We start from the raw sequence: 26,123 nt of genomic DNA, 5'->3' as shown, positions 1-26,123 counted from the left end.
TTTGCATGGATTGCAATAAGTTCATGCACAGCCATATTGTGGGCTGCTCAGAATTGCGCCAGGAATATCTGAGGGTCCCAGGAAGTGTATAATATTACTACTGCACTCACAACCACTTACCTACTGAAACCTCCACCTTCTCCACATTTTATGTCAGAGCTGGTTTAAACTCTGGTCACAACTAAAGATTACAATTTCAAAATTCCTCCTTCCTTGTTTTGTGGTTCATCACCTTCCATGCCTTTGTAAAAAGCCTTCAGAGACTTGGACAGTGGTCTCACACAAACGTGTTCTATATATGTTTTGAGCTTGTCTGGCAGGAACCTTGCAATCCATTGGTAAAAATCCCCTGAAGACCCAGCCAGAAATGGATTCTGTTTTGATCCTTTAGTTAAATCTCAACACTCAACTGGACTAGTTTCATCCTTTTCATGGGTGTCGCAACTCAGTGACTGTAATGGCCCAACCTGTACGAGAGAGCTGCCAGACTGTACTACAGCAGGTGGTGAGTCTAAGGGGTTAACCTGGCCAGCCTCATGCTTACCAGCCTACCAGATGCATCTGTCTATGGGAGCTCTGGTAGAAGTGCAAGACATAATTCCATCAATGGGGGGTTATCCGGGAGGCAGGGTTTGAGGGTCGGCACAACATTGTGGGCTGAAGGGCCTGTAATGTGCTGTACTGTTCTATGTTCATGCTAAGGGCACCCTCCATTATCAGGCTTGGCACTGTGATCATGCCAAATGGGACAGATTCAGACAGATCTGATGGCTTATTTCTATCAATGAGACACTGTGGACCAGCAGCAGCTACAGAAATGTCTACCTGAGCATGAATAACCTTAAAGCCTAGCATATCATTCACTCCATCTACACACACCAGGACCATAGCCTTTCATACTCCGTGTACATACCTATCCAAACTTCTTTAAAATATTGCAATTTAACCCACATCCACCATTTCCACTGGCAGCTTGATCCACACTCACACCACCCTCTGAGTGAAGAAGTTCCCCATCAAATTTCCCTTAAATATTTCACCTTTCATCTTAAACCTATGATCTCTAGTTTTAGTCTCACCCACCCTCAGGGTAAAAAGTCTGCCTGTATTTACCCTGTCCATACACTCATATTTTTGTACACTGTACCTCTGTAAGATCTCCTTTCATTCTCCTTCACCCCCAATGAATAAAGTCCTAAACTATTCAACTTTTCCCTTTAACTTTGGGCCTCAAGTCGCAGCAACATCCATGTAAATTTTCTCTGCACTCTTTCAATGTTTGCATTAATTATAGCTTTCAATAAGAAATCTAACAGAGTCTAATTAGCTTTGAAATGTAACAATGTCTTCAAATAATCATCCATAAAACTCAAATTATAATTATAACTCAAATCTCATCGTGGCCTGTTGTTAAGTGATAGGAGACTGAGAGTAATTACCCACTGGTAGCCAAAATGTTGCCTTGTGTCCCTCTGAGGACCACCTGGGTTCATCTGATAGATGGTCTGCACTCTACATTCTTGAAAATTAATTGTGATTGGTCAAGTGGACAGCCTGTCGTCTCCTTGTCAACTTTCCAAGGTAGGTGCTAATATGAGAGGCATAATTTTAAGGTAATTGAAGGAAAGTACAGAAGAACGGCAGAGGTACGTATTTTACGCAGAGTGCTCGGTGCCTGGTAAGCCTTGCCTGTGGTGGCAACAGATACATTAGGAGCATTTAAGAAAATCTTGGATAAGGCACATGGATGATAGAAAAAAATGGAGGCTATGTAGGTCGGAAGGGTTAGATTGAGCTTAGTGTAGGTTAAAAGATCAGCACAACATTGTGGACTCAAGGGTCTGTACTATGTTGTATATAAGTAGACTGTCTGCAAACTCCACAGAAACTCTGGTCTTCTCATGGTTGATGTGCTTGAATAGACCATTTTCAGACCATCTGTCTGATCTTTTTGAAGGCAATCTATGGTCTCTTTCTGGTTTAACTATGACTGGGGTTATGAATAATCAGTGTTCAAATGTTCTCAAATGGCTGGCAACGATGTGCTATGGACACTGTGGAGCATAGATGCAGCATGGAAACAAGCCCTTTGGCACAGCAAATTACATTGATCATCAAGCACTCACAGTTAGACTGATCCTACTCCAACCCACGTTATGCTCCCCTCATTCTCAGTCCCCCACCCCCCACACACACCAACCCACACAGGAAACTGGAGGAAACCCGCGTGATCACAGGGAGAACGTGAAAGTACCATATAGACACCAAGATTGAACATTGAGTCAATGGAGCTGTGAGACACCAGTTTGCATGCTGAGCCTCTGTATCACCTTGGGCACTGTGGTCTAGCACACATTCACGCTATTCCGTGATTTAATACACCACCACCTCATCTTTTCTCCCATAAGTTAAAATGCTATTTTTGTTACCATTAGGTATTGCTGAAGTATGCTTATCCCCTCCATCTGGGCTGGAGTCAGCTCTCAGCATAAAAAATGAAACATTCAGCTCATGTCAGAGTCTTGACTTGGTTTTATTAATATGCAAATACATCATCAGATGGCTTTAAAAGTTTCATTTTGAGAATTTGAATTTAGTTTATAAAACATCTGGAAATGAAAAGCTGATTTCCATAAAGGAGGTGATAAGATTGTTGTAAGATTCTATTTCGTTTGCAGTGTCTTTTGTGGAAGGAAGCCTGTAGTCGTTACCTGATGTAGTGTCACACCAATGTATTTGACCCTTAGCTCCCTCTGAAATGGCCTAGCAAATTGCTCTATTATATTACAGCTGTTGATAGATCATCACCACCAGCACGGGCTGGTGGCCAGAAATGGGTAATAAATACTAGTGATGCTGACATCCCTAAAATGAATTTTTTAATTTTGTTTTGCTCAACGTAGGAGGACAATTACAATCCTCCACTATCACAATAACAAGTAAATGGAACTGTTAAAACCAGCTGGTTGCTTTTAGTACTTATTATGCACTTCATGAAATTTTGTTCTTTTGTAAAACCTCATAAATGCTTTACTGTGTTATTGTTATAAGGTGGGTGTAAGACATTGCATTTTGAAAACCAATGATGTATAATAGACTGGTAAAAGTTTAATCACAATATTCCCACCTTGGGCTTGCCTGTGGTTTCTGTACTGTGGATTTATTTGAATTTCACAAATGATGAACAATAAAATCACGGACTTCTGACTTCAAACATCAGATGTGTTTCCTCACTTAAAGCAGGGGGTCCCAACCTTTATTATGCCATGGACCAATACCATTAAGAAAGGGGTCCGTGGACCCTCAAGTTGGGAACCCCTGCCTTAATTGAAGCTCATATTGTAACCACACTGTGTAAAGTTCAGAGCAGCTCTTGAAGGACTCTTGCATCTTGTCTCTGAGGCAGGCTTTCATCTGTCAGAACCACCCCATGAGAAGGAACCGCAATTCAATAACCCTCAGGTTATGGAAGATATGACTTATGGAAATCCCAACTTTCTGCAAACTCTCCTATAAAGTTTTGAAGAGTTTTTCTAGATAAGAAGTTAGTTACAAAATGCAGGCATCTTCAGGAGTTATGGAACAACAGGAGCTTGTTAATTCAAAAGAGAATCTATCTTCAAGAAAAAAAGTTCATATGTAACCTCCCAACAGTAATCAGACACCAGTGTTTCTAACATTTGATGCTTAAGAAATGCACTTTGGAAACTGAGGACAATCTCTTCTGTTGTCATCTGTACGTCCAGTCATACTTGAAGGCTATCAAATCTGTCCCATTGGAAGTCAGGGATTCTGATTCTGTACCATTGGAAATGCATGGAAATACAATCATTAAATGTTCATATTAATTGAATCTCATTGAAGTTGTTCATTTCTGACTTATGAAAAAATGATCTTACAAGCAATTCTCAGGATCAGAACCCTTACGTATCCCAAGGACTACCTGTAATTGTTCAAAACCTAAATGCTACAATGAATAGTGAAACCAAAGAATTCCACACTAGTGGCTTGCTTTCATGGACTTTTCCTGACTGTCCTTATCAGCGTAATGGTAAAGTACTGGCAAATGCAAAGAAAATAGAGTTGGGCTGGCCATACAGCCTATTCAACCTTTCCACCATTTGATATGATCACGACTGGTGATCCTAATTCAGGACCTTGTTTTTGCTCTCCCCATTCACCTTGATCTCTTCAGCCTTTGGAATATAATTTGTGGGTGGCACTGTAGACTAGTGGTTAGCATAATGCTAGTACAGTGCATGCAATCCTTGTTCATTTCCCACTGCTATCTGTAACAAGGTTGCACATTCTCCCTATGACCGCTTGGGTTTCCTCCAGGCGCTCCGGTTTCCTCCCGTATTCCAAAGACATACAGGTTAGTAGGTGAATTGATCACACTGGTGTAATTGGGTGGTGTGGACTTGTTGGGCTGAAAGGGCCTTCTACTGTGGCATATCACTAAATAAAATCAAATAAGAAATAAAATAACATCTTCTTGAATTAATTTAATTCATTTAACTACCTTTTGTGCTTACCACCCTGGGTGAAGAAATTTCTATTATCTCAGTTTTAAATGGACTATCCTGTATCCTTTGGCTGAGACCCCTGCTTCTGGACTTCGCCACCCCTCTGATTTCTAGACTATCCAGTCCTGTCAGGATTTCATGAGTTACTTTTAAATTCCTTCAGTTGAAAACCTTATCGTCCTGATCTCATTTCATACATCAAACCCAGGAACTAGTCTGATGAACTAACTTGCAAGGGGGATGGGACCCGGAGCAAACAGAGCAGTGAAAGAAGTGTAAAGCCAGATCTAAAATATAGAGAGGCTTTGAGGAAAGAGCAGCAGAATAAAGGGTATAAAGGTAGTAAGGTAGAAGGGCTAAAGTGTGTGTACTTCAATGCAAGAAGCATCAGGAACAAAGGTGATGAACTGAGAGCTTGGATACATACATGGAATTATGATGTAGTGGCCATTACGGAGACTTGGCTGGCACCAGGGCAGGAATGGATTCTCAATATTCCTGGATTTCAGTGCTTTAAAAGGGATAGAGAGGGGGGAAAGGGGGAGGATGGGTGGCATTACTGGTCAGGGGTACTATTACAGCTGCAGAAAGGGTGGGTAATGTAGCAGGATCCTCTTTTGAGTCAGTATGAGTGGAAGTCAGGAACAGGAAGGGAGCAGTTACTCTATAGGCCCCCTGGTAGCAGCAGAGATACCGAAGAGCAGATTGGGAGGCAGAATTTGGAAAGGTGCAAAAATAACAGAGTTGTTATCATGGGTGACTTTAACTTCCCTAATATTGATTGGCACTTGATTAGTTCCAAGGGTTTAGATGGGGCAGAGTTTGTTAAGTGTGTCCAGGATGGATTCCTGTCACAGTATATTGACAGACCGACTAGGGGGAATGCCATACTAGATCCAGTATTAGGTAATGAACTGGGTCAGGGCACAGATCTGTCAATGGCTGAGCATCTGGGGGACAGTGATCACTGCTCCCTGACCTTTAGCATTATCATGGAAAAGGGTAGAATCAGAGAGGATTGGAAAATTTTTAATTGGGGAAGGGCAAATTATGAGGCTATAAGGCTAAAACTTGTAGGTGTGAATTGGGATGATGTTTTTGCAGGGAAATATACTATGGACATGCGGTCGATGTTTAAGAATCTCTTGCAGGATGTTAGGGATAAATTTGTCCCGGTGAGGAAGATAAAGAATGGTAGGGTGAAGGAACCATGTGAGGTGAGTGAGGTGGAAAATCTAGTCAGGCAGAAGAAGGCAGCATACACGAGGTTTAAGAAGCAAGGATCAGATGGGTCTATTGAGGAATATAGGGTAGCAAGAAAGGAGCTTAAGAAGGGGCTGAGAAGAGCAAGAAGGGGGCATGAGAAGGCCTTGGCGAGTAGGGTAAAGGAAAACTCCAAGGCATTCTTCAATTATGTGAAGAACAAAAGGATGACAGGAGTGAAGGTAGGACTGATTGGAGATAAAAGTGGGAAGGTGTGCCTGGAGGCTGTGGAAGTGAGTGAGGTCCTCAATGAATACTTCTGTTTGGTATTCACCACTGAGAGGGAACTTGATGACGGTGAGGACAATATGAGTGAGGTTGATATTCTGGAGCATGTTGATATTACCGGAGAGGAGGTGGTAGAGTTGTTGAAATACATTAGGACGGATAAGTCCCTGGGCCCTGATGGAATATTCCCCAGGCTGCAACACAAGGCAAGGGAAGAGATTGCTGAACATCTGGCTGGGATCTTTATGTCCTCGTTGTCCATGGGAATGGTACCAGAGGATTGGAGGGAGGCGAATGTTGTCCCCTTGTTCAAAAAAGGGAGTAGGGATAGTCCAGGTAATTATAGAACGGTGAGCCTTATGTCTGTGGTGGGAAAGCTGTTGGAAAAGATTCTTAGAGATAGGATCTATGGGCATTCAGAGAATCATGGTCTGATCAGAGACAGTCAGCATGTCTTTGTGAAGGGCAGATCGTGCCTAACAAGCCTGATAGAGTTCTTTGAGGAGGTGACCAGGCATGTAGATGAGGGTAATGCAGTGGATGTGATCTACATGGATTTTAGTAAGGCATTTGACAAGGTTTCACAGGGTAGGCTTATTCAGAAAGTCAGAAGGCATGGGATCCAGGGAAGTTTGGCCAGGTGGATTCAGAATTGGCTTGCCTGTAGAAGGCAGAGGGTCATGGTGGAGGGAGTACATTCAGATTGGAGGGTTGTGACTAGTGGTGTCCCACAAGGATCTGTTCTGGGACCTCTGCTTTTTGTGATTTTTATTAACGACCTGGATGTGGGGGATAGAAGGGTGGTTTGGCAAGTTTGCAGATGACACAAAGGTTGGTGGTGTTGTAGATAGTGTAGAGGATTGTTAAAGTTTGCTGAGAGACATCGATAGGATGCAGAAGTGGGCTGAGAAGTGGCAGATGGAGTTCAACCCAGAGAAGTGTGAGGTGGTACACTTTGGAAGGACAAACTCCAAGGCAGAGTATAAAGTACATGTCCACAGATCCCTGAATGTTGCCTCACATGTAGATAGGGTAGTTAAGAAAGCTTATGGGGTGTTAGCTTTCTTAAGTCGAGTGATAGAGTTTAAGGGACACGATGTAATGATGCAGCTCTATAAAACTCTAGTTAGGCCACATTTGGAGTACTGTGTCCAGTTCTGGTCACTTTAGTATAGGAAGGATGTGGAAGCTTTGGAAAGCGTACAGAGGAGATTTACCAGGATGCTGCCTGGTTTTGAGAGTATGGATTATGATCAGAGATCAAGGGAGCTAGGGCTTTACTCTTTGGAGAGGAGGAGGATGAGAGGAGACATGATAAGAGGTGTACAAGGTATTAAGAGGAATAGACAGAGTGGACAGCCAGCGCCTCTTCCCCAGGGCCCCACTGCTCAGTACAAGAGGACATGGCTTTAAGGTAAGGGGAGGGAAGTTCAAGGGGGATATTAGAGGAAGGTTTTTCACTCAGAGAGTGGTTGGTGCATGGAATGCACTGCCTGAATCAATGGAGGAAGCAGATACACTAATGAAGTTTAAGAGACTACTAGACAGGTATATGGCGGAATTTAAGGTAGGGGTAATATGGGAGGCAGGGTTTGAGGATCGGCACAACATTGTGGGCTGAAGGGCCTGTACTGTGCTGTACTGTTCTATCTATTCTATTCTATCTATGATCCTTCTATAGAAAAGTACTAAAGTCTTAAGCACGTATATACTGTACAGCTAGGGTGCCTACAGTACTGAACAGTACTGTAGTAATTTTATATATTGCACTTTACTGTTGCCGCAAAAAAAAACAAATTTCATAACACATGTGAGCGATGATAAGCCTGACTCTGATATGGCTCTCTCTTGTGGACTGAAAGTGCAAAGGGGGCAGGGAGAGGGGAATCATGGTTGGGAAAGGGGGCAGGGAGAGGGGAATCATGGTTGGGAAAGGGGTAAGGGAGAGGGGAATCATGGTTGGGAAAGGGGTAAGGGAGAGGGGAGAAAGCAGGAAGCACCAGGGAAAGCACTGTTTGGAATCAAATGACCTTGCCTGGTATCTCAGTGCTGGGTGTGTGTGCACTGTGCCACCTTCTGCCCCACTGGTCCCACACCCCTCGCACAGCACTCTGCCCTCATCATTCCCAGCATCCGTTGCTCCTGCCAGATTTACAAAATTGTTCTCTGCTTCATGTTGATAAATACAGCACTATTCAAAAGTCTTAGACACCCTATCTATATATCGATATGCTTAAGACTTATGCACAGTACTGTATATCAGGTAAGGAATTCTAAAATATTCACTGTGTTCTCACCCTATACATTTGCACTGTTCCTATACATATTTCCTGTATCATTAGCTTTCTTAATTTTTCTGTTGCAGTTGCAAACTAATTTTCGTCAGCTGATGTGCAAGGACACCGTGTCCCATGGCACTTCCCCTTTCCTATTTTGTTGTCATCTGCCTTCATGCTTCTGACACCAATATGGACAACCTCACATTAATCCACATCATAGAACATCTGCCATGTATTTACTCACTCACTCAATTATTGAAATGCAAAGTTTATTTTCTCAGGTAAGGAGATTCTGCATTCTCCTCATAGTCACATTCCCAGACAGTCTTGTGCCAGAGGGTTGGCTATGGTTTAACATCTGTAATGTCTGCACTTCCTTCCTAGTTTCCATGAGAATGACCTGTGAAGTACACAAAGTTACCCATGTAACTTTGATCACAGAGATCACATCTCTCTTAAGCACAAGAGAATGGGGGTGATCATACAGAGGTGTATAAAATTATGTAGATAGGGTAAATGCATGTCGGGTTTTTCCAATTAGGTTCGGTGAAACTAGAACTAGAGGTCATAGGTTCAGAATGAAAGGTGAAATATTTAAAGGGAATCTGAGGGGGTTCACTCAGAGGGAGGTGGGAGTGTGGTAGAAGTGGTAGATACAAGTTCAATAGTAAAACATAAGAGAACTTTGGACAGATACATGGATGGGAGGGGTTTGGAGGGTTGTGATCTGGGTGCACGTAGATGGGACTAGACAGAAAACCAGGCCAGCAAGGACAAGATGACCAAAAGTGTCCGTTTCTGTGCTGTAGTAATCTCTCAATCTATAATCCATCAAATGTATTCCAGAGTGCAAAGTAAATTTATTACCAAAGTACATATAGGAGATTCATTTTCTTGTGGGCATACTTAATAAATCCATAATAGAATAATAATCAGAATAGAATCACGGAAAGACTGCACCAACTTGGGCATTCAACCAATGTGTAAAATTCAACAAAGTGCGCAAGTACAAAATGAAAGAAAGAATAATTAATAAATAAATAAATAGATAAACAAACAAACAAGCAAGTAAGCAATAAATATTGAGAACACAAAGAGTCCTTAAAAGTGAGTCCATAGGCTATGGGAATATTTCAATGATGGGGCAAGTGTAGTTGAGAGAATTTATCCCCTTTGGTTGAAGAGCCTGATGGTTGAGGGGTAATAACTGTTCCTGAACCTAATGTATGAGCCCTGAAGTTCCTTAATACTTCCTGATGGCCGCAGTGAGAAGAGAGCTTGTCCTGGGTGGTGTGGATGCTGCTTTCCTGTGACAATACTTCATGTAGATATCCACAATGGGGGGAGGATGATGGAATGGGCCATATCCACTAATCCTTGTAGGATTTTCTATTCAAGGGCATTGGTGTTTCCATTCCAAGCTGTTATGCAGCTAGTCAATATGCTCACCACCATGCATCTATAGAAGTTTGTGAAAGTTTTAGATGTCATGCCGAATCATCACAAGTTCCTAACAAAGTAGAGGCACTACCGTGCTCTCTTCATAATTGTACTTACAGGCTGCGTTCAGGATTGGTCCTCTGAGATTATTAACAATAAGGAATGTAAAGTTATGGACCCTCTCCACCTCTGATCCTCTGATGAGGACTGGCTCATGTACCTCTGGTTTCCTCCTCCCAAGGTCAATAGCTAGCTCATTGGTCTTGTTGACACACCTTGCAATATAGAGATGCTGATGCCCATTCCATTTCCCAAATGAGCAAGACACTTATTTCCATTCTCCTGCCCTTGTTCACATGTTTTTACCATTTCTCCTTCAGTTGTTTTTAGAGAATCTTCTTCCAGCACTTTCTGGGAGACAAAATGTCCAAGTAACCTCCAGTGTTGTTTTGGCAAGTATTGACCAATAGTGAAACAAATGATCTGGTAACTGTTTGCTATACAGTGTTTTGTTCTAAATTGTTCTGTAATATGAGTGACTACTTTTGCAAAGCACATCATTGATCGTGCAGTGCTTTGAAAGTATTTTAAAAGTTATATAAATGTAAAGTGTTTATTTTAATGTTCTGACTACAGTAAATCAATGACTTGAGACATTGCACTGTTTCTCCACTCTCCTGCTGGGTTCTCCTCTGCTTTTTCTAACCATCTTTATCAACACATTCTTCTCATTTTTATAGATTTATGAGCTTGAACATCAAGTCACTCTAGGTTTTCATGTAACTCCGCACTTCATGCAGTTGTCTTCCTTGTTTGTTTTCCAAATTGCATCATCTCTCTTCATTTTATAGATTCACAGGAAAGCTAGCATTTATTTTCTTTCCATTATTGCCTCTGAACTAGGAGGTAATGAGGAATTTTTTTTCTATATTCATTTTTTGCTGTCTGGACTTAGCTGTAAAGGCCAGCAATTATTGAGCACACATTGTTGCCCTTGGAAAGGTTGTGATTAACTACCTTGAAATTCTAAAGTTCTGGTGAAGATTATGGAGTGGTATTTTGAATGGAACCTGGAAGTGGTGGTGCACCTGCTTCCCTTTCCCTTCTTAATTGTGAAGGTCACGGGTACGGGAAGGTCTATTAGACTTACTTGCATTTTGTAGGTGATGCAGTATGTGTGGCCAGTGGTGAAAGGAAAGCATATCTTTGGTAGTGAGTAAGGAATTCAGTAACGCCACTGAGTGGTAAGTGTGGGTTGTTGAACTTGTACTTGTTGGAGATAGTCGTGGCATTGAACTTCACATGAAATGTCGTAGTGAATCAGATCATGAGTATTTTGTTCATAACTATCCTATACTTTCATTTATTCTAAGTTGAATTTAATTACTGAAGTTTTTCTCTCTTCATGTGGGTTTTGCCTGTGATTACATAGGATTATGTAACTTAAAACATAGAGCATAGGAGCCTGCAATAGTAAATACTGAAGAGAACTCAAGGGAATATTAATAAACTTGCAGAATACAGGTGATGTTCAACACAGAAGAAAATTTAAGATTGTATATTTTGTTGAAAAAACAAAGAAATCTTATTACTTATCCAAGTGGAGTAGAGGTAAGGAAAAACAAACTATCTGCCAGAGGAATTCAGTGAGTCAAGCTGAATCTGTAGGTGAGAGGAAGGAGTTATCAATGTTTTGGATCAAAACCCTGCATCAAGATTACGAGTGGAGAGTGGAAGAGGCCAGTATAAAGAGGAGAGGGAGAATGGTGAGACAGGGCCAAAGTTATTTAGTGAACTGAGGAAGGATGAAGGATGATGGTGGGAAGGAGAAGGTGAAGGGTGGCAATACACACAACATGCTGGAGGAAGTCAGCAGGCCAGGCAGCATCAATGGAAAAAAGTTCTTATCAGTTTAATATCTGATATGTCCCCTATCTGGGGACCATATATTAAATTGATTTTTGGAACAGGGAGATGGAATAGGGGCTTGCTCCGTCCACTCCATGCATTGACCCGGTATTGCAGTGCTTCCGGGACCGGTGCACAAAAAAAAAAGGAAAAAAGTACAGTCAACTTTACGGGCCGAGACCATAATGCTGAGTTCCTCCAACATTTTGTGTTGTGCGGATTCCCAGCATCTGCAGATTTTCTCCTCTTGGTGTAGGTGAAGGGTGGAGTTGGAATTCAGAGTTCTGTGTACTAAGTGCAAAGGCATACATTGTGTGTAAATAATAAATAAACATGGGGTTCATTACTTTGAAAAAAAAGGCTGAGGGGTGACATTATAGGACTTTATAGTCATTATGGGTTTTGGTAGTGTGGGCAGTTGCGGGAAAGAACAATACTAGAGTTGTCTGGAAGCCTATTAACGAATTTGAAGAAATTGTTTATTCAAAGATTAGTGTGAATGAGTGGCTCTTTGTCAGAGTGGTTGAAATGAACCAGAAAGGTGTATGGCTGCACAAGTATCTGCCAGACAAAGGATTGGAGGATTACTCTGATAGATGTGCATCAGGAGAAACGGGAAGGGGCTCAGGTGAAGCATAAATTGCAGCACATAATAGTTGAACTGAATGGCCTGCCTCTTTGCCTTGTATCTTGTAAACACAAGCAACAACCAAAAGAACCAAAGCCTGCAGCATCCTTTATGATCACAAAAATCCACCAAATATTTTGCTGGCGGTGATTTACTTATGATCTGTATTGTGAAAAGCACATGGAGCTAGTATTGGTTCAGCAAAACTGTAGCACCACAGTAGCATAAATAGAAGATAAACTGTCACTTTAGTGATATTATTCAAAGGATAAATACTAGAGAAGACTTTGCTTGGCCTTGTGTTCTTCTGTGACATGGTACCATTGGAAATGGTTTACACAGTGAAAAGATTGTCTTGCATATTGTTCATACAGATCAAATCATTTCACAGTGCACTGCAGATGAAGAAGGTAGAACAATAATAATACAGAATAAAGCGTAACACAGAAATTTCTCCAACATCCGCCGGAGAGGGAAGGAAGGCCTCAGTTCAAGTCAAGTCAAGTCAAGTTTTATTGTCATTTCGACGATAACTGCTGGTACAGTACTAAGTAAAAACGATGCGACATTTTTTCAGGACCGTGATGTTACATGACACAGTACAAAACCAGACTGAACTAAATAAAAAACACAGAGAAAAAACTACGGTGGACAACAGACCTACCCAGGACTGCATAAAGTGCACAAAACAGTGCGGGTATTACAATAAATAATAAACAGGACAATAGGGCAAGGTGTCAGGCCAAGCAGTGGGTATTGAGGAGTCTGATAGCTTAGGGGAAGAAACTGTTACATAGTCTGGTCGTGAGAGCCCGAATGCTTCGGAGCCTTTTCCCAGGCGGCAGGAGGGAGAAAAGTTTGTATGAGGGGTGTGTAGGGTCCTTCATAATGCTGTTTGCTTTGCAGGTGAAGCGTATAGTGTAAATGGCCATAATGGTGGGAAGAGAGACCCTGATGATCTTCTCAGCTGACCTTACAATCTACTGCAGTGTCTTGCGATCTGAGATGGTGCAATTTCCGAACCAGGCCATGATACAGCTGCTCAGGATACTCTCAATACAACCCCTGTTGAATGTGATGAGGATGGGGTGTGGGAGATGGACTTTCCTCAGCCTTCGCAGAAAGGAGAGATGCTGCTGGGCTTTCTTTGCTATGGAGCTGGTGTTGAGGGAACACCAAGAAATTTGGTGCTGTTAACCATCTCTACCGAGGAGCCATCAATGTTCAGCGGGGAGTGGTCGCTCTGTGCCCTCCTGAAGTCAACAACCATCTCTTTTGTTTTGTTCACATTCAGAAACAGGTTGTTGGCTCTGTCCGTTAGCTGCTGCATCTCCGCTCTGTAAGCTGACTCATCGTTCTTGCTGATGAGACCCACCACGGTCGTGTCATCGGCGAACTTGATGATATGGTTCGAGCTGTGTGTTGCAGCACAGTCGTGGGTCAGCAGAGTGAACAGCAGTGGACTGAGCACACAACCATGGGGAGCCCCCGTGCTCAGTGTGATGGTGTTGGAGATGCTGCTCCCGATCTGGACTGACTGAGATCTCCCAGTCAGGAAGTCTAGTATCCAGTTGCAGAGGGAAGTGTTCAGGCCCAGTAGGCTCAGCTTTCCAATCCGTTTCTGAGGGATGATTGTGTTGAATGCTGAACTGAAATCTATGAACAGCATTCGAATGTATGTGTCTTTTTTGTCCAGGTGGAGGGTGATGGCAATGGCGTTATCTGTTGAGCAGTTGGCTCGGTATGCAAACTGCAGGGGGTCCAGTGAGGGGGCAGCAGGGTCTTAATATGCCTCATGATGAGCCTCTCGAAACACTTATTGATGATGGATGTGAATGCAAAGGGACGGTAGTCATTTAGGCAGGACACTGAAGACTTCTTCGGCACGGGGACAATGGTGGCGGGTTGAGCACGTTGGAACGGTGGCGCTGCTCAGGGAGATGTTGAAGATGTCAGTGAGAACATCTAGCTGGTCTGCACATCCTCTGAGCACTCTACCAGGGATGTTGTCTGGTCCAGCAGCCTTCCGTGGGTTGACCCTGCACAAGGTTCTTCTCACATCGGCCACGGAGAGACACAGCACCTGGTCATTTGTGGGAGGGGTGGACTTCCTCGCCGCCACATCATTTTCCACCTCAAAACGGGCGTAGAAGTTATTCAGCGTATCTGGGAGGGAGGCATCGCCCGCACAGTCGGGTGATGTTGTCTTGTAATTGGCGATGTCCTGGATGCCCTTCCACATGCGCCGCATGTCACCGCTGTCCTGGAAGTGGCTGTGGATTCGCTGGGCATGTGCACACTTTGCCCCTCTGATGGTTCGGGACAGTTTGGCCCTTGCTGTTGTTAGGGCTGCCTTGTCGCCTGCTCTGAAGGCGGAGTCACGGGTCCTCAGCAGTGCACGCACCTCCGCGGTCATCCATGGCTTCTGGTTACCATATATAATGATGGTCTTGGACAGAGTAACATCATTAATGCACTTGCTGATGTAGCTGGTCACTGATACTGTGTACTCCTCTAAGTTGGTAGAGTCGCCATCGGTTGCAGCCTCCCTGAACATGTGCCAGTCAGTGTGCTCAAAGCAGTCTTGAAGAGCAGAGATGTCTCCTGCTGGCCAGGTTTTCACCTGCTTCTGAACTGGTCTGGAGCGCCTGACGAGCGGTCTGTATGCTGGGATTAGCTTAGCATAACTGAGGTGGGGGCGGGGCTCTGCTTGGTACGCATCAGGGATGTTTGTATAAACCAGGTCCAATGCGTACTCCCCTCGTTGCAAAGTCCACATACTGATGGAATTTAGGGAGCACTGACTTAATGTTTGCATGGTTAGAATCACCGTTGACAATAAACAGTCCATCAGGGTGTGCGTTCTGCAGTTCACTAATAGCCCCGTACAGCTCACAGAGAACCTCCTTAGCATTAGCACTGGGGGGAATGTAGACACCGAATATAAGGACAGTGGTGAATTCCCGTGGTAAATAAAATAGTCTGCATCTAACAGCCACAAACTCCACTAGCAATGAGCAGTGTCTGGAAACCAGCACAGAGTTCTTACACCATTCCGTGTCGATGTAAACACACAAGCCACCACCACGAGTCTTACCGGAGAGAGCTGCGTCCCTGTCTGCTCGAAACAAGGCGAACCCGTCTAGCTGAATGGCAGCGTCCGGAATCCCATCAGTGAGCCACGTCTCTGTAAAAACATATGCTCTGTCCTCCTGCCGAGTATTTCATTGAAGTCAGATGTAATCCAATTTATTGTCCAGGGAGTGGACGTTGGAGAGCAGAATGGACAGGAGAGCCGTCTGGCTAGGGTTTGCTTTTTGCCTGGCACGGATCCCTGCCCGTTTGCCTCGCTTCTGCTTCCTCACACATCGCTCACGACGTCTCCATCTCCGGTTACCAGCATCAGGCGAGTCCGAGGACTGTAGGCCCGTTCCCCTCAGCAAGCCGAGGTCACGTAATTGACCAGCAGATCTTCGTGAAGGTTTGTTTTTGGGCAATCTCTGTATTGTAATAGTCTCTGGCGATGGTAGATAGCCGCTCTGTTATCCATGTGCCGTAATCAAAAATAGTGTATTCACACTTAAATTAAAAAATTAAATGAAATTAAAGTAACACAAGGTCTGAAAGGCCACTGCTGCTGTGCCACTCCGCCTTCAGAACATGGTCCAGAAATCAGCACTCCACAGTGGATCAATATTGCAGGCGATGTCATGCATGATGTTTGCCGTCCGTTTTTTGGAACTGGGCTGAATAGCTATCCCCTGTGATGTAGCATTCTCCACAGAAGGAAAATACAGCTATTTCATCAGTGAGGTTGAAAAAGAATGGGGAAAAAATCGCATGTAATACTGAAGTTGGCATATTTGCCAATGACTGCTACTTCAAGAAGCTAAATTGGTCGAACCATTACAAAACCGAGACTAGGATGGATTCTGATGGAGTGTATCTACTATACTGACAAGCTGTGAAAAGGAGATGCTTGTTACAATATGTTGCTATTGTGCGGGCTAATATACTTGGGAGTACTGCTCGGTTATTTTTACACCAGGGCTATGTAACTGTTCAGAATCCATGGAAGGAGATTTTCTCTGGCCATAATGTACCAACAGCTTCACACACATAGAAAGGTGATAGCTTTCTTGTTAAGACGTCCTAATGAGTGTCTCATCCCAAAAATTTGTCTGTTTATTCCCCTCCATCGGCCCTGCCTGACCTATAGAGATCCTCCTGTATTCTGTGTGTGTCAGTCCCTTTCTTTACTTGTTCCAGCTAAGGGACAAAGGTAGTATGAAAGAAGTTGCTCTGATTTTATTATGATCAGGCCACTGTTTGAATGCTTCTCAGATAATTATGTAGAAAGTTAGATAGATAGATACTTTATCAATCCCAAAGGAAATTACAGTGTCACAGTAGCATTTCAAGTGCACAGATATAAAAAATATTAGAAGAGAAGTAATAAAGAATAAAAAATAAATTACTTCAAACAGCCAACAGGAGGTGATCATCACTTCCCCGGCTATAGGTTGACTCTTTATAGAGCCTAATGGCTGAAGGTAAGAATGATCTCATATGGCACTCTTTGGAACAGTGCAGTTGTCTGAGTTTTCTAAAAGTGCTCCTCTGTTCAGCCAGGGTTGCACGCAGAGGATGAGAAACATTGTCCAGAATTGCCGGGATTTTCCGTAGGGTCTTTTTTCCTACCACAGCCTCCAATGTGACCAGTTTGACTCCTATAACAGAGCCAGCCTTTCTAATTAGTTTATTGAGTCGGTTGTCATCACCCGTGTTGATGCCATTGCCCCAGCAGACCACTGCACAGAAGATTGTACTAATAGCAACAGAATGGTAGAACATGTGAAGGAGAGGCCTTCATACTCCAAAGGACCTCAGTCTCCTCAGGAAGAAAAGGTGACTCTGGCCCTTCTTCTATACAGCCTCTGTGCTAGTCCTCTACTCAAGTCTATCATCCAGGTGGACCCCAGGTACTTGTAGGTCCTCACCATCAATTGTAGCAGGAAGCAATACAGATTTAGTCTTCCTAAAGTCCATTACCACCTTCTTTGTCTTACTGGTGTTGAGCTGCTTGCACTACTTGACAAAGTCCTCCACCAGAGCCCTGTATTCATCCTCCCATCCTCCCTTTATATACCCAACTAGTGCTGAGTGATCAGAGAATTTCGGCAGATGTCATGATTCAGTGTTGTATCTAAAGTCCAAAGTATACAGGGTGAAAAGGAAGGGAGCCAATAGAGTTCCCTGTGGAGCCCATAGCTGCTTATACCCATGTCTGACACACAGCTCTGAAGCTACACAAACTGTGGTCTGCCAGTCAGGTAGTCCGTTATTCAGGATACGATGAAAGTGCCAACCTGATTGAACAGAGCTTTTCCTCCAGCAATGAGGGCTGTATGATATCGAAGGCACTCAAGAAATCAAAAATCATGATCCTCACTGCACTGTCCTGCTTATCCAAATGGGAGTAGGCTCTGTTCAGCAGGTAGATGACAGCATCATCGACTCCAATGTGCTCCTGGAGTATTTGGTGGAAATGTACATAATTTGCAACCACTGACATTCAATTGGAGTTTCACTTTAAGAGGCTGGTCTGACATGATGACATAATTACATAAAGAAATTTCACCATGTTTTGAGTTCAGTTTCTTGGAGTTCAATAAATGAGTTGTTGCAGTTTTTCTTAAACATAAAATGCCTCACACAATTTTATTTACGAAAACCTAGTTACATCTTTGTCAAAAGAAAACTATTGAACAACTGCGATCATTATTTTATCTCTCATACTGCTTCAGTCACATCAATTTTAGTGCCTTAAAATTAGAGTCTAATGACTGTGCAGTGTGGCAGTCATATATCCTGTGTAAATTTGTAAGCTTTATTATTTCTAAATGATTCTTTTATGAGTTTTTTAAAGCCATATTTCACTGTTTCTGGATATTTTTGGACAGACTCATTGACTCTGGAGATCAAATGAGATTCTGGTATATCCTTTTCCAATGGCTAAAGGCATAAATCTGAGGGTATAAATGATCACCAAACAAATGAAAGGAGAGTTAGAGAAAGTCTTTCATGTGAAGGTTTGCTCAGGAGGGGTGCAAGCAGAGCTCATAACACCTTCTAAAAAAGAAAATGGATCAGCCTATGAAAATGAAATCATGCTGGGAACAGACAGTGGAAATGAGCTCTGTTCAGGTTCTAAGCAGGTTCTCCTTATCTGTAATGATTTTGCTGATGCATAAAAGATATCAGTGGAGGATTTTGTCCTGGAGTTTTTCCTGTAGCATCCTTCCCTGAAGGGTCTGTGTAAAGATGAAACTATTTTATTTTTTCTTTTTGAAGAGTTCAATCTGAAGATATTTGTAGTTTTGATGTTGCACTATTCATTCTGCACAGTTCATTTCCTGTTGACGGATGATTGGTCAGTGTGAAATTATGTTGATATTTAATTTAATAATTCTTGGTATACTTTTGATGTTTTAATGCCACACTACTCTACATTAGGCCTGTTTCAGGAAAAACCACAACCTCTTCTAAATAATATCCGAACATCCTCAGACAAGAAGAAGCGAGGACAGAGACTCCCGTGGAATGAAGCAAGTGCAGCACAAGGTATAAACCCCCTTTATTGTTATTTTGTTATCAGTACCTTTCCACCCTCAGTTTCATCATCTAGTCACAGTTTGAAGTCTATACACTGCACTCTGTTCCAGTGGGTCTACTATCTAATCACCTAATGAAGTGGCCTCTGCATGGATACTCATCGTCTTCTGCAGCTGTAACCCATCCACTTCTGGGTTTCATGTGTTGTGCGTACAGTGATGCTCTTCTGCACACCACTGTTGGGTTATTGTTGCCTTTTCTGTCAACTTGAATCAGTCTGGTTATTCTCCTCTAACCTCTCTTATTAACAAGCCATTTTTCCCCATGGCACGGTCATTTACAGGATGGATTTTTGTTTTTCTCACCTTATCCATCATCTGAAGAGCAGCCTTTCTCAACCTTTTTGCTCTGGAGGAACCCTTGAAATAATTTTCAGTTCTCAGGGAACCCCTGTGTAAAAATTATTATATCACTGCTCACAGTATGTTAGCATGATAGTAGCTTGTAGATATCATAATGCAAAAGTAATCGTCAATGCTCTTTTGAGTAGAGAATGAATTTTTAGCCAACCTTTATTAAAAAAAAGGTAGTTAAGCTTTGCTTACTTTTCTTGAAATTAATCTTCCTTTCCCTTTCATAAATTTTAAAAACTCATAAAACAAACATAAGAAATTTCCGTTAAATGACTGGCTTAAGCCAAAATTGGATTTAATTTTTCTAAAGTTTGGCTCAGTAGATTTAATTTAAATAAAGGTTGTAAATTGATTTTAATTAATGCTATTTGCAACCTGAAAATTTATTGACAAAGTTAAAGCTGTGAGTTGTGACAATGTCAGAATTTTGTTTTACAAGAGAAACAAATCTTTCCGTGGGGCCAGCCATCATCAGTATAGATGCCAACACAGTTCCCTCCAAGACAGACCTTTTGCTTCCAGATATGAAGAAAAAACATTAAATATATCTTGGCCTTTGCTTGTTTTGGGTAGCTCTTTGCAACAGAAAAAGTTTTGTTGAATTTCAACATCTTTTATAAATCTTACAAATGCTACAGCATGACGTTTATTGGTGAAATTTGGTGACTCATCAACCTGGCTAGGGAAGTTATTGTTTTTCAACTTATCACAGAAGACCTCTTCAGCATCATGTGGCATGTTATCAATAGACTGACTTATTGTACTGTTTGAGAGTGAAACCTTTTCAATTTCTCACACTGCATCTTGTCCTAGCAGTTCACCCACTATAATTTTACACGCTGGCAACATTAGGTTCTCAGAGACTCTATGACTTTCCTTTTCTGGGTAATAAGTTCTGCTGCTAAATAACTTGCTTTCTGAATCTTTTTACTGATTGTGACTTTATTTATAAATATGTTTTGAGATTCCGATGACCATTTAACATAATGGTGGCTGTGGTTTGCAGTTCAGTGTCTTTACTTTTGCTGGAGTCATTGTGTAAGTTGTTTGCCACAGACCGGGCTCAATGGAATAGGACAACTTAGATCACCGGTTTATGTAAAACTTATTGATTAGTAGCTTTCATTGTAAAGGTGGGCTTTTATTGTGTCCGTTGTTGCATAATAAGAACAGCATAATAAATAGCTCAATGAGAAAACTGCAAAAAATATGAAAACTTTATAATACAATTCATTTCTAGCCTACACAAACCACCTTTTGCAACACTTACTCCAACAGCAAAGTGGCAGGCCAGCAGCTGAGTCACCATGTGTAAAAATTGCTTCTTTGGAATGAAAATTTCTCTCCAGTTTTCTACTACACTGGTAGTTTGTTCGCTCCCAATTTGGTGGCACGTAAGGGGAAGTTGGGGGAGGTAATTTGAGAGGGAGAGTCTGGCATCACAGCCCAGGTTGGATGAGTCCATTCAATGCTCGGAAAAAGCACTTCACACTCATCATCAGCCGACTGTCCTCCCCACAGTGCAATACAGTTCTTATCAATTATCAGCTTACGGTCCTCCTCTCCACACAAACAGCACTCACCAATTATCAGCCAACCCTCCTCCCCTCTGTGTGACCAAGCATTGTCAAATTATGAGACTACCATCATCCCCTCTGTCCAATACAGCGCTCACCAATTATCAGTGGCCTCCCCTAACCTGCGTCAAAAGCTCAGAATAAACATGGTTCTGCTGGGCATTACCATACTGGGCTGAGAGACCTCTAACAAAATTGCTAACGGGGCTGCTCAGTCACTGCCCACTAGCGGTTAGCATCACACAATGCACGAAGTTCAAAAATCGATGTTTTTCCTTTAGTCACGATCTCTCACCTCACAGAACCCCTGGTGATCTCTTGTGGAACCCTAGGGTGAGGTGAAACTCTGCTCTAGAGACTATTGTGCACGAAAATCCCAGGAGATATTCAAACCACCCCATCTACCATGGATATGGATATTACAGAGAGAGTGCAGGAGAGACTTACAAAGATGTTGCCTGGATTGGAGGGTGTACCTTATGAGAGTAGGTCAAGTGTACTTGGCCTTTTCTCCTTGGAGCAATGGAGGATGAGAGGGACCTGATAGAGGTGTATAAAATGATGAGGGGCACTGATCGTATAGATAGCCAGTGGCTTTTTCCCAGGGCTGAAATGGCAAATACCAGGGGGCATAGTTTTAAGGTGCTTGAAAATAGGCACCCAGGGGATGTCAGGAATAAGTTTTTCAGGGTACAATAGGGTCTTTTAAGAGCCTCTTAGATAAGTACATGGAGCTTAGAAAAATAGAGGGCTATGCGGTAGGGAAATTCTAGAGTAGATTACATGGTCTGCACAACATTGTGGGCCGAAGGGCCTGTAATGTGCTCTAAGTTTCTATGTACCACCAATCATCCATGGTCAAGATCACTTAAAGCACATTTCTTCCTCATTCTGATGTTTGGTCTGAACAACAGCTGAACCTCTTGACCATGTCTGCATACTTTTATGCATCGATGATTGGTTGATTAGATATTTGCATTAATGAGCAACTATACAGGTATACACTGAATGTATAGGGAATGCACTCAATCTTTTTCCAGTATTGGGGAATCAAAACTAGAGGGCATAGGGTTAAAGTAAGAGGGGAAAAATTTAGTAGGAACTTAAGGGGCAACACTTCACAGAGAGAATGACATGTATTGTAGTGGATGGGGTTGATCAGACCCAAACCAATTCAAGTGTCCAGGAGATGTAGTAATAAGCATACAAGTAAAATAAAGACACTGAAGCCTAATTTATTATCATAAAATAGAAACCACAAATAAACCACACAAAATACTACATAGTAAGTTATAAAGATAACAGGGCTCACAATTTTAGTAATCACCACAATTGTCACTGCTTTCAAGCAACCTGATTACTGCTGCTATCAGGGGAACTCCAAATTCTGACTCATGAAACCTTGGGTCCTACACACAGATCAATCATGATTCTTTGGTCCAGATGAGGTCCCAATAACTGAGCAAAGAGTACCCCAATAAATAAGAGTTCCACAAACATAGAGAGATATGCAGAGACAGATACACTCTTTCATCTTTTGCTGTCATGTCACTAGCTCAGCATGCTTTCTTTCATTCAAACAACTGGTGTTCATCGACAGACATCCTCATGCCACTGGTGCCCTGAGGCCAGAAAGACTCCAGCAGCTATCAGCAAACATTGGACATTAACAATCCTACAGGGTTTAACTTGTACAGACACCTTGACACCTTGCATGCTGCGAGTTCACAAAGCATTAACGTGTCACTTGGAGCTGTTCAGATTTCCATCAAAGATTTTACAAAATTTAATACACCACAACATATCTATATGGGATGAGCTGTCAGAGAAAGTGACTGAAGCAGATACTACAGCAACTTTTAAAAGACAGCTGGACATGGATAGAAAAGGGTAATAAAGTTAGAAGCCAAATGTAGGCAAATGGGACTAAATGGATGGGCATTTTGGGCAGCATAGGCCGAAGGGGCTGTTTCCATGCCGTATGAATCTATAAATGGTCATTAAATCTTTTTGGAGAGCTGTGGAGTTAGTGGGGAGGAGGGAGGTTTGTTAAAAGATGTGAAGTTATTTGAAGCTTTCGTTTACATGGCCAACGGCTGGGGATAGGGAACACGTATTGAGGGAGCAAACAGAGCCACAGGTAGTGGTGCTCCAGGTGTTTCAGTGGCCTGTATTTGGTCCTAACGTCAGGTACTTTCCAGAGAGAGTTTTTACATTCTCTCAGTGACTGCGTGGGTTTTCTCTGTGTGTCCTAGTTTCCTCTCATATCCCAATGGCAGGTTAATTGACTGATGTAAATTACGACGACTGGGTGAAAGAGACGCAGCTGATGGGCAGGTGAGAGAGGATAGGTTATAGTGAGATCAGATTCATGGGACTCCTCTGGCATGGATTCAATAGGCTCTCTGTTGTATGGTGATGATTAAACCCCTCAGGTATGCTGGTTAGGGAGAGTCAGGAGGCCAAGGATTGGAATCTAAGTTGGCCATCCAGAAGTCACAAGATGGGGAGGGTTTCAGATCGGAAGTACCATAGAGTGCAGAGGGTAAAAAGGTAAAACAGAACTGACCATGCAGCGCTCTCGGCCTGACACTTTACTACAAATGTCTAGTTCTCTCAGGAGTATTGGATGGTTCCAGGTTAATGTGGTCTAAAACTCATGGAAGTGGATCAAAAGGTATCCTACATTGGGACTGATGTGTCTTGATTTATGCCTGACACAGAAATCACACATGTAGGTAGTCACACTTGCTTTAGGCAAATTCTTCTTTTGAGGAAAGAGCTTTGTTACCCAGGTAAACTCTCCCAATGTAGACAGATGCTACAGATGTGCACAGAGTTATCTTGCTTGGGGAATCCCCTTCTTGGCAGGTAAGCTTTCTCTCTCCATTCTGTCAGCCAAGACTCTCATTGTGATCCCATCAGTGCTCACCTATCTCCACTGCCCATTCATCTCCAAGCACTTCAAACAGGGAGAAAATTCTATGATAGCAGGAGATGTGGGAAACTGGAGATATGAGATGCACTCTAATCCATTGATTTTATCAATAAAATATTTTGCCATTTTTCCTTTATGACGCTTATTGTTTTCATCAGATGGTATGAGGACCGTGTACGTCACAAAGTATGACGATGATGTGCAACCGCCAATGTACAGATTTTCTCTGGATTCCTCTGTTCCATCACCATGGCACCTTCAGTCAATGAGGAATGGGGAGGTCCCATCATTCAAAGTAAGTTCCTGCCAAAGGAATTCTAAATTCCCTGATAATTATCTGTTGTGAATGACTGCAAGAGGAGGAGCCAACCTTCAGGGTAAGCCTTCAATTGGAAATAGTTTCATGAAAAGATGGGGAAGGCTTCTTAGAGATCTCTGTAATGGGTAGATGTACAGAGGCTCTTTGGAGATGCCCTTATACGGGACGTAAATACAATAGCCATTCATAAATGCAATGCAGAATTCAAGACACGTTGGTTGGAAAGTGGAACTTCTACATATCATAACACAGAAGGAGGGCGTTCAGTTTGCCAAGCATCAGTACCAGAAGGGCAATCCCACCAGTGCTTTTCCCCTTCTGATTCTCTCATAGCCCTGCATTGCCTCTATTGCCTCTTTCATATGCCCAGTTACACACCCCCACCCAATTCTTTTCTGTCATTTAACTGTACTAAAGGATCATTCACAGGGCCAATCAACCAACTAGCACATCGTTGGGATCTGAGAGATAACCAGAGCACCCAGCAGAAACCCAGAACCTACTGTGCCAATGTGCCATCTTCATTATCACAAAGAGCTGTTATAGTAAATAATGAGAAGCAGAAAGGGGTGGAAGATGCTCACACAGCTGGATGAAGAACATAACAATGTTCACATGGTAGTAAACACCACTTGGACCAGTAGGACCAAATGGTCTGATCCTGTGCTGTCAATTTCACAGTTACATCGGCAATATCATTCTTCCAATGAATTACAAGTCAGCAGTTTAGTACATGGTCAAATAAAGTACTAGAGCAGACAGACCCTGAGCTTAGATTATATTTTCAGTAGGGATTGCTGCAATTGATCTCAGATTCTTAAAAGCAGTCATGTGATTTCAGCTGGAAGCTACAAAGACATAGATATTGATTAGGAATCACTTCTCATGATAAAATAGCCAGCAATTTCTCTTACTGGTATGAACTACATTACCTGGACAGTTACCTCAGTTTAGCTAGCAGTGATGGAGGCCCAGCCCAGTATAAATAAGTAATTTAGCATGAGGGAATAGAGATTTTGTTGCTAAATTTTAATACATGTTGGTCCTCTGCTTTTTGACTGGTTTCTGATAAGGTTAATTTGTTCTGAATTCTTTCTTCATATCTTTTTTTTTGTGTCTCACCCTGCTCCTTTAAGATCTTAAAACCCACCATGTTGGCTTCCCTATGTTGTTTAGTTGTGCTCTTCCATGAAGTGTACTACATTATTTTTTTAAATTTTATTGTTAACTCTTGAGCTCTATCTCTATTTCAAGGTTTACTCAGTGCCCTATGGTAACTTCACAAAGAAATTGACTGTGTGTTCATCAACTGTTGGATTGCCAAGCCCCAAGTGCCCAAGGAAGTGGATGATCACAACATTGTCCTGCAATGTTAGGAAAGGCTGGAAATTCGATTTTCATTTCTATGCATCAGCAACGGAGCAGCATTACACTCAGTAAGTTGAAAGATCAGGCAAAAGCCTCACTCATTACTTCAAGCCTTGAAATTTAATATCTGCAGCTTAATTTTGTTTATCCAATTGAATACTCCCAGCAAAGCTATAAAACCTAGAAAAGTAAATAATTATATTTATAATAACCTGGAAGACCCTGCACTCTAGTGGGTATGATGGAATCTGCTGTCCCTTTCTCTCTTAATTATGTAGCTCTCTCTAGCCCAGAGTAACTTCGAAGAAGAAATGGTGAGGTGTTCTGTTAATGCATGGACAGGTGTTGTCTATCCACAACAACAGCACACGCTCAACAACGAATGGCCACACAACTTGTTCAGCTCCCAGCCAACCACTCCAAAACAGGCTACGGGACAACTCATTGCTGCAGGATCTCCAACAAGGTTTCACTCCAAGGTCCCGAGTAGATGTTGAACATAACTGTGTGTGTTCAACGTGAAGGACCTAGAATGTTATAATGAATCCGTATTCTGCAGTATAACAGCATGCAGGGTGCCAATGTAGTTCTGTTATGCTGTACAAGGTATTTTAAGGTGAG

The 26,123-nt window shown here is 42.4% G+C and overlaps 1 protein-coding gene and 1 non-coding gene across 14 annotated transcripts in view; both read left to right on the top strand.

Annotated features, from left to right (window-relative positions):
• Positions 1-26,123, top strand: part of disp3 (dispatched RND transporter family member 3) — a 626,857-nt gene that overhangs the window by 523,644 nt on the left and 77,090 nt on the right. For all 13 annotated transcript variants that reach the window (XM_059951724.1, XM_059951723.1, XM_059951719.1 and 10 more), the window contains 3 exons: positions 18,789-18,896; positions 23,974-24,110; positions 25,389-25,570. In XM_059951724.1, coding sequence (XP_059807707.1) covers positions 18,789-18,896; positions 23,974-24,110; positions 25,389-25,570 — 427 coding nt within the window. The remainder of the gene's footprint in view (positions 1-18,788; positions 18,897-23,973; positions 24,111-25,388; positions 25,571-26,123) is intronic.
• LOC132382302 (U2 spliceosomal RNA) lies at positions 11,588-11,786 on the top strand. Its single transcript, XR_009508278.1, has one exon. It is a non-coding gene; the product is annotated as a U2 spliceosomal RNA (small nuclear RNA).

This window comes from Hypanus sabinus, chromosome 27 (genome assembly GCF_030144855.1).
Source record: "Hypanus sabinus isolate sHypSab1 chromosome 27, sHypSab1.hap1, whole genome shotgun sequence".
In the NCBI taxonomy this organism is placed as follows: Eukaryota; Metazoa; Chordata; class Chondrichthyes; order Myliobatiformes; family Dasyatidae; genus Hypanus; species Hypanus sabinus.
The sequence above is the reverse complement of the archived record's forward strand: the minus strand, read 5'-3'. Positions and strand labels throughout refer to the sequence as shown.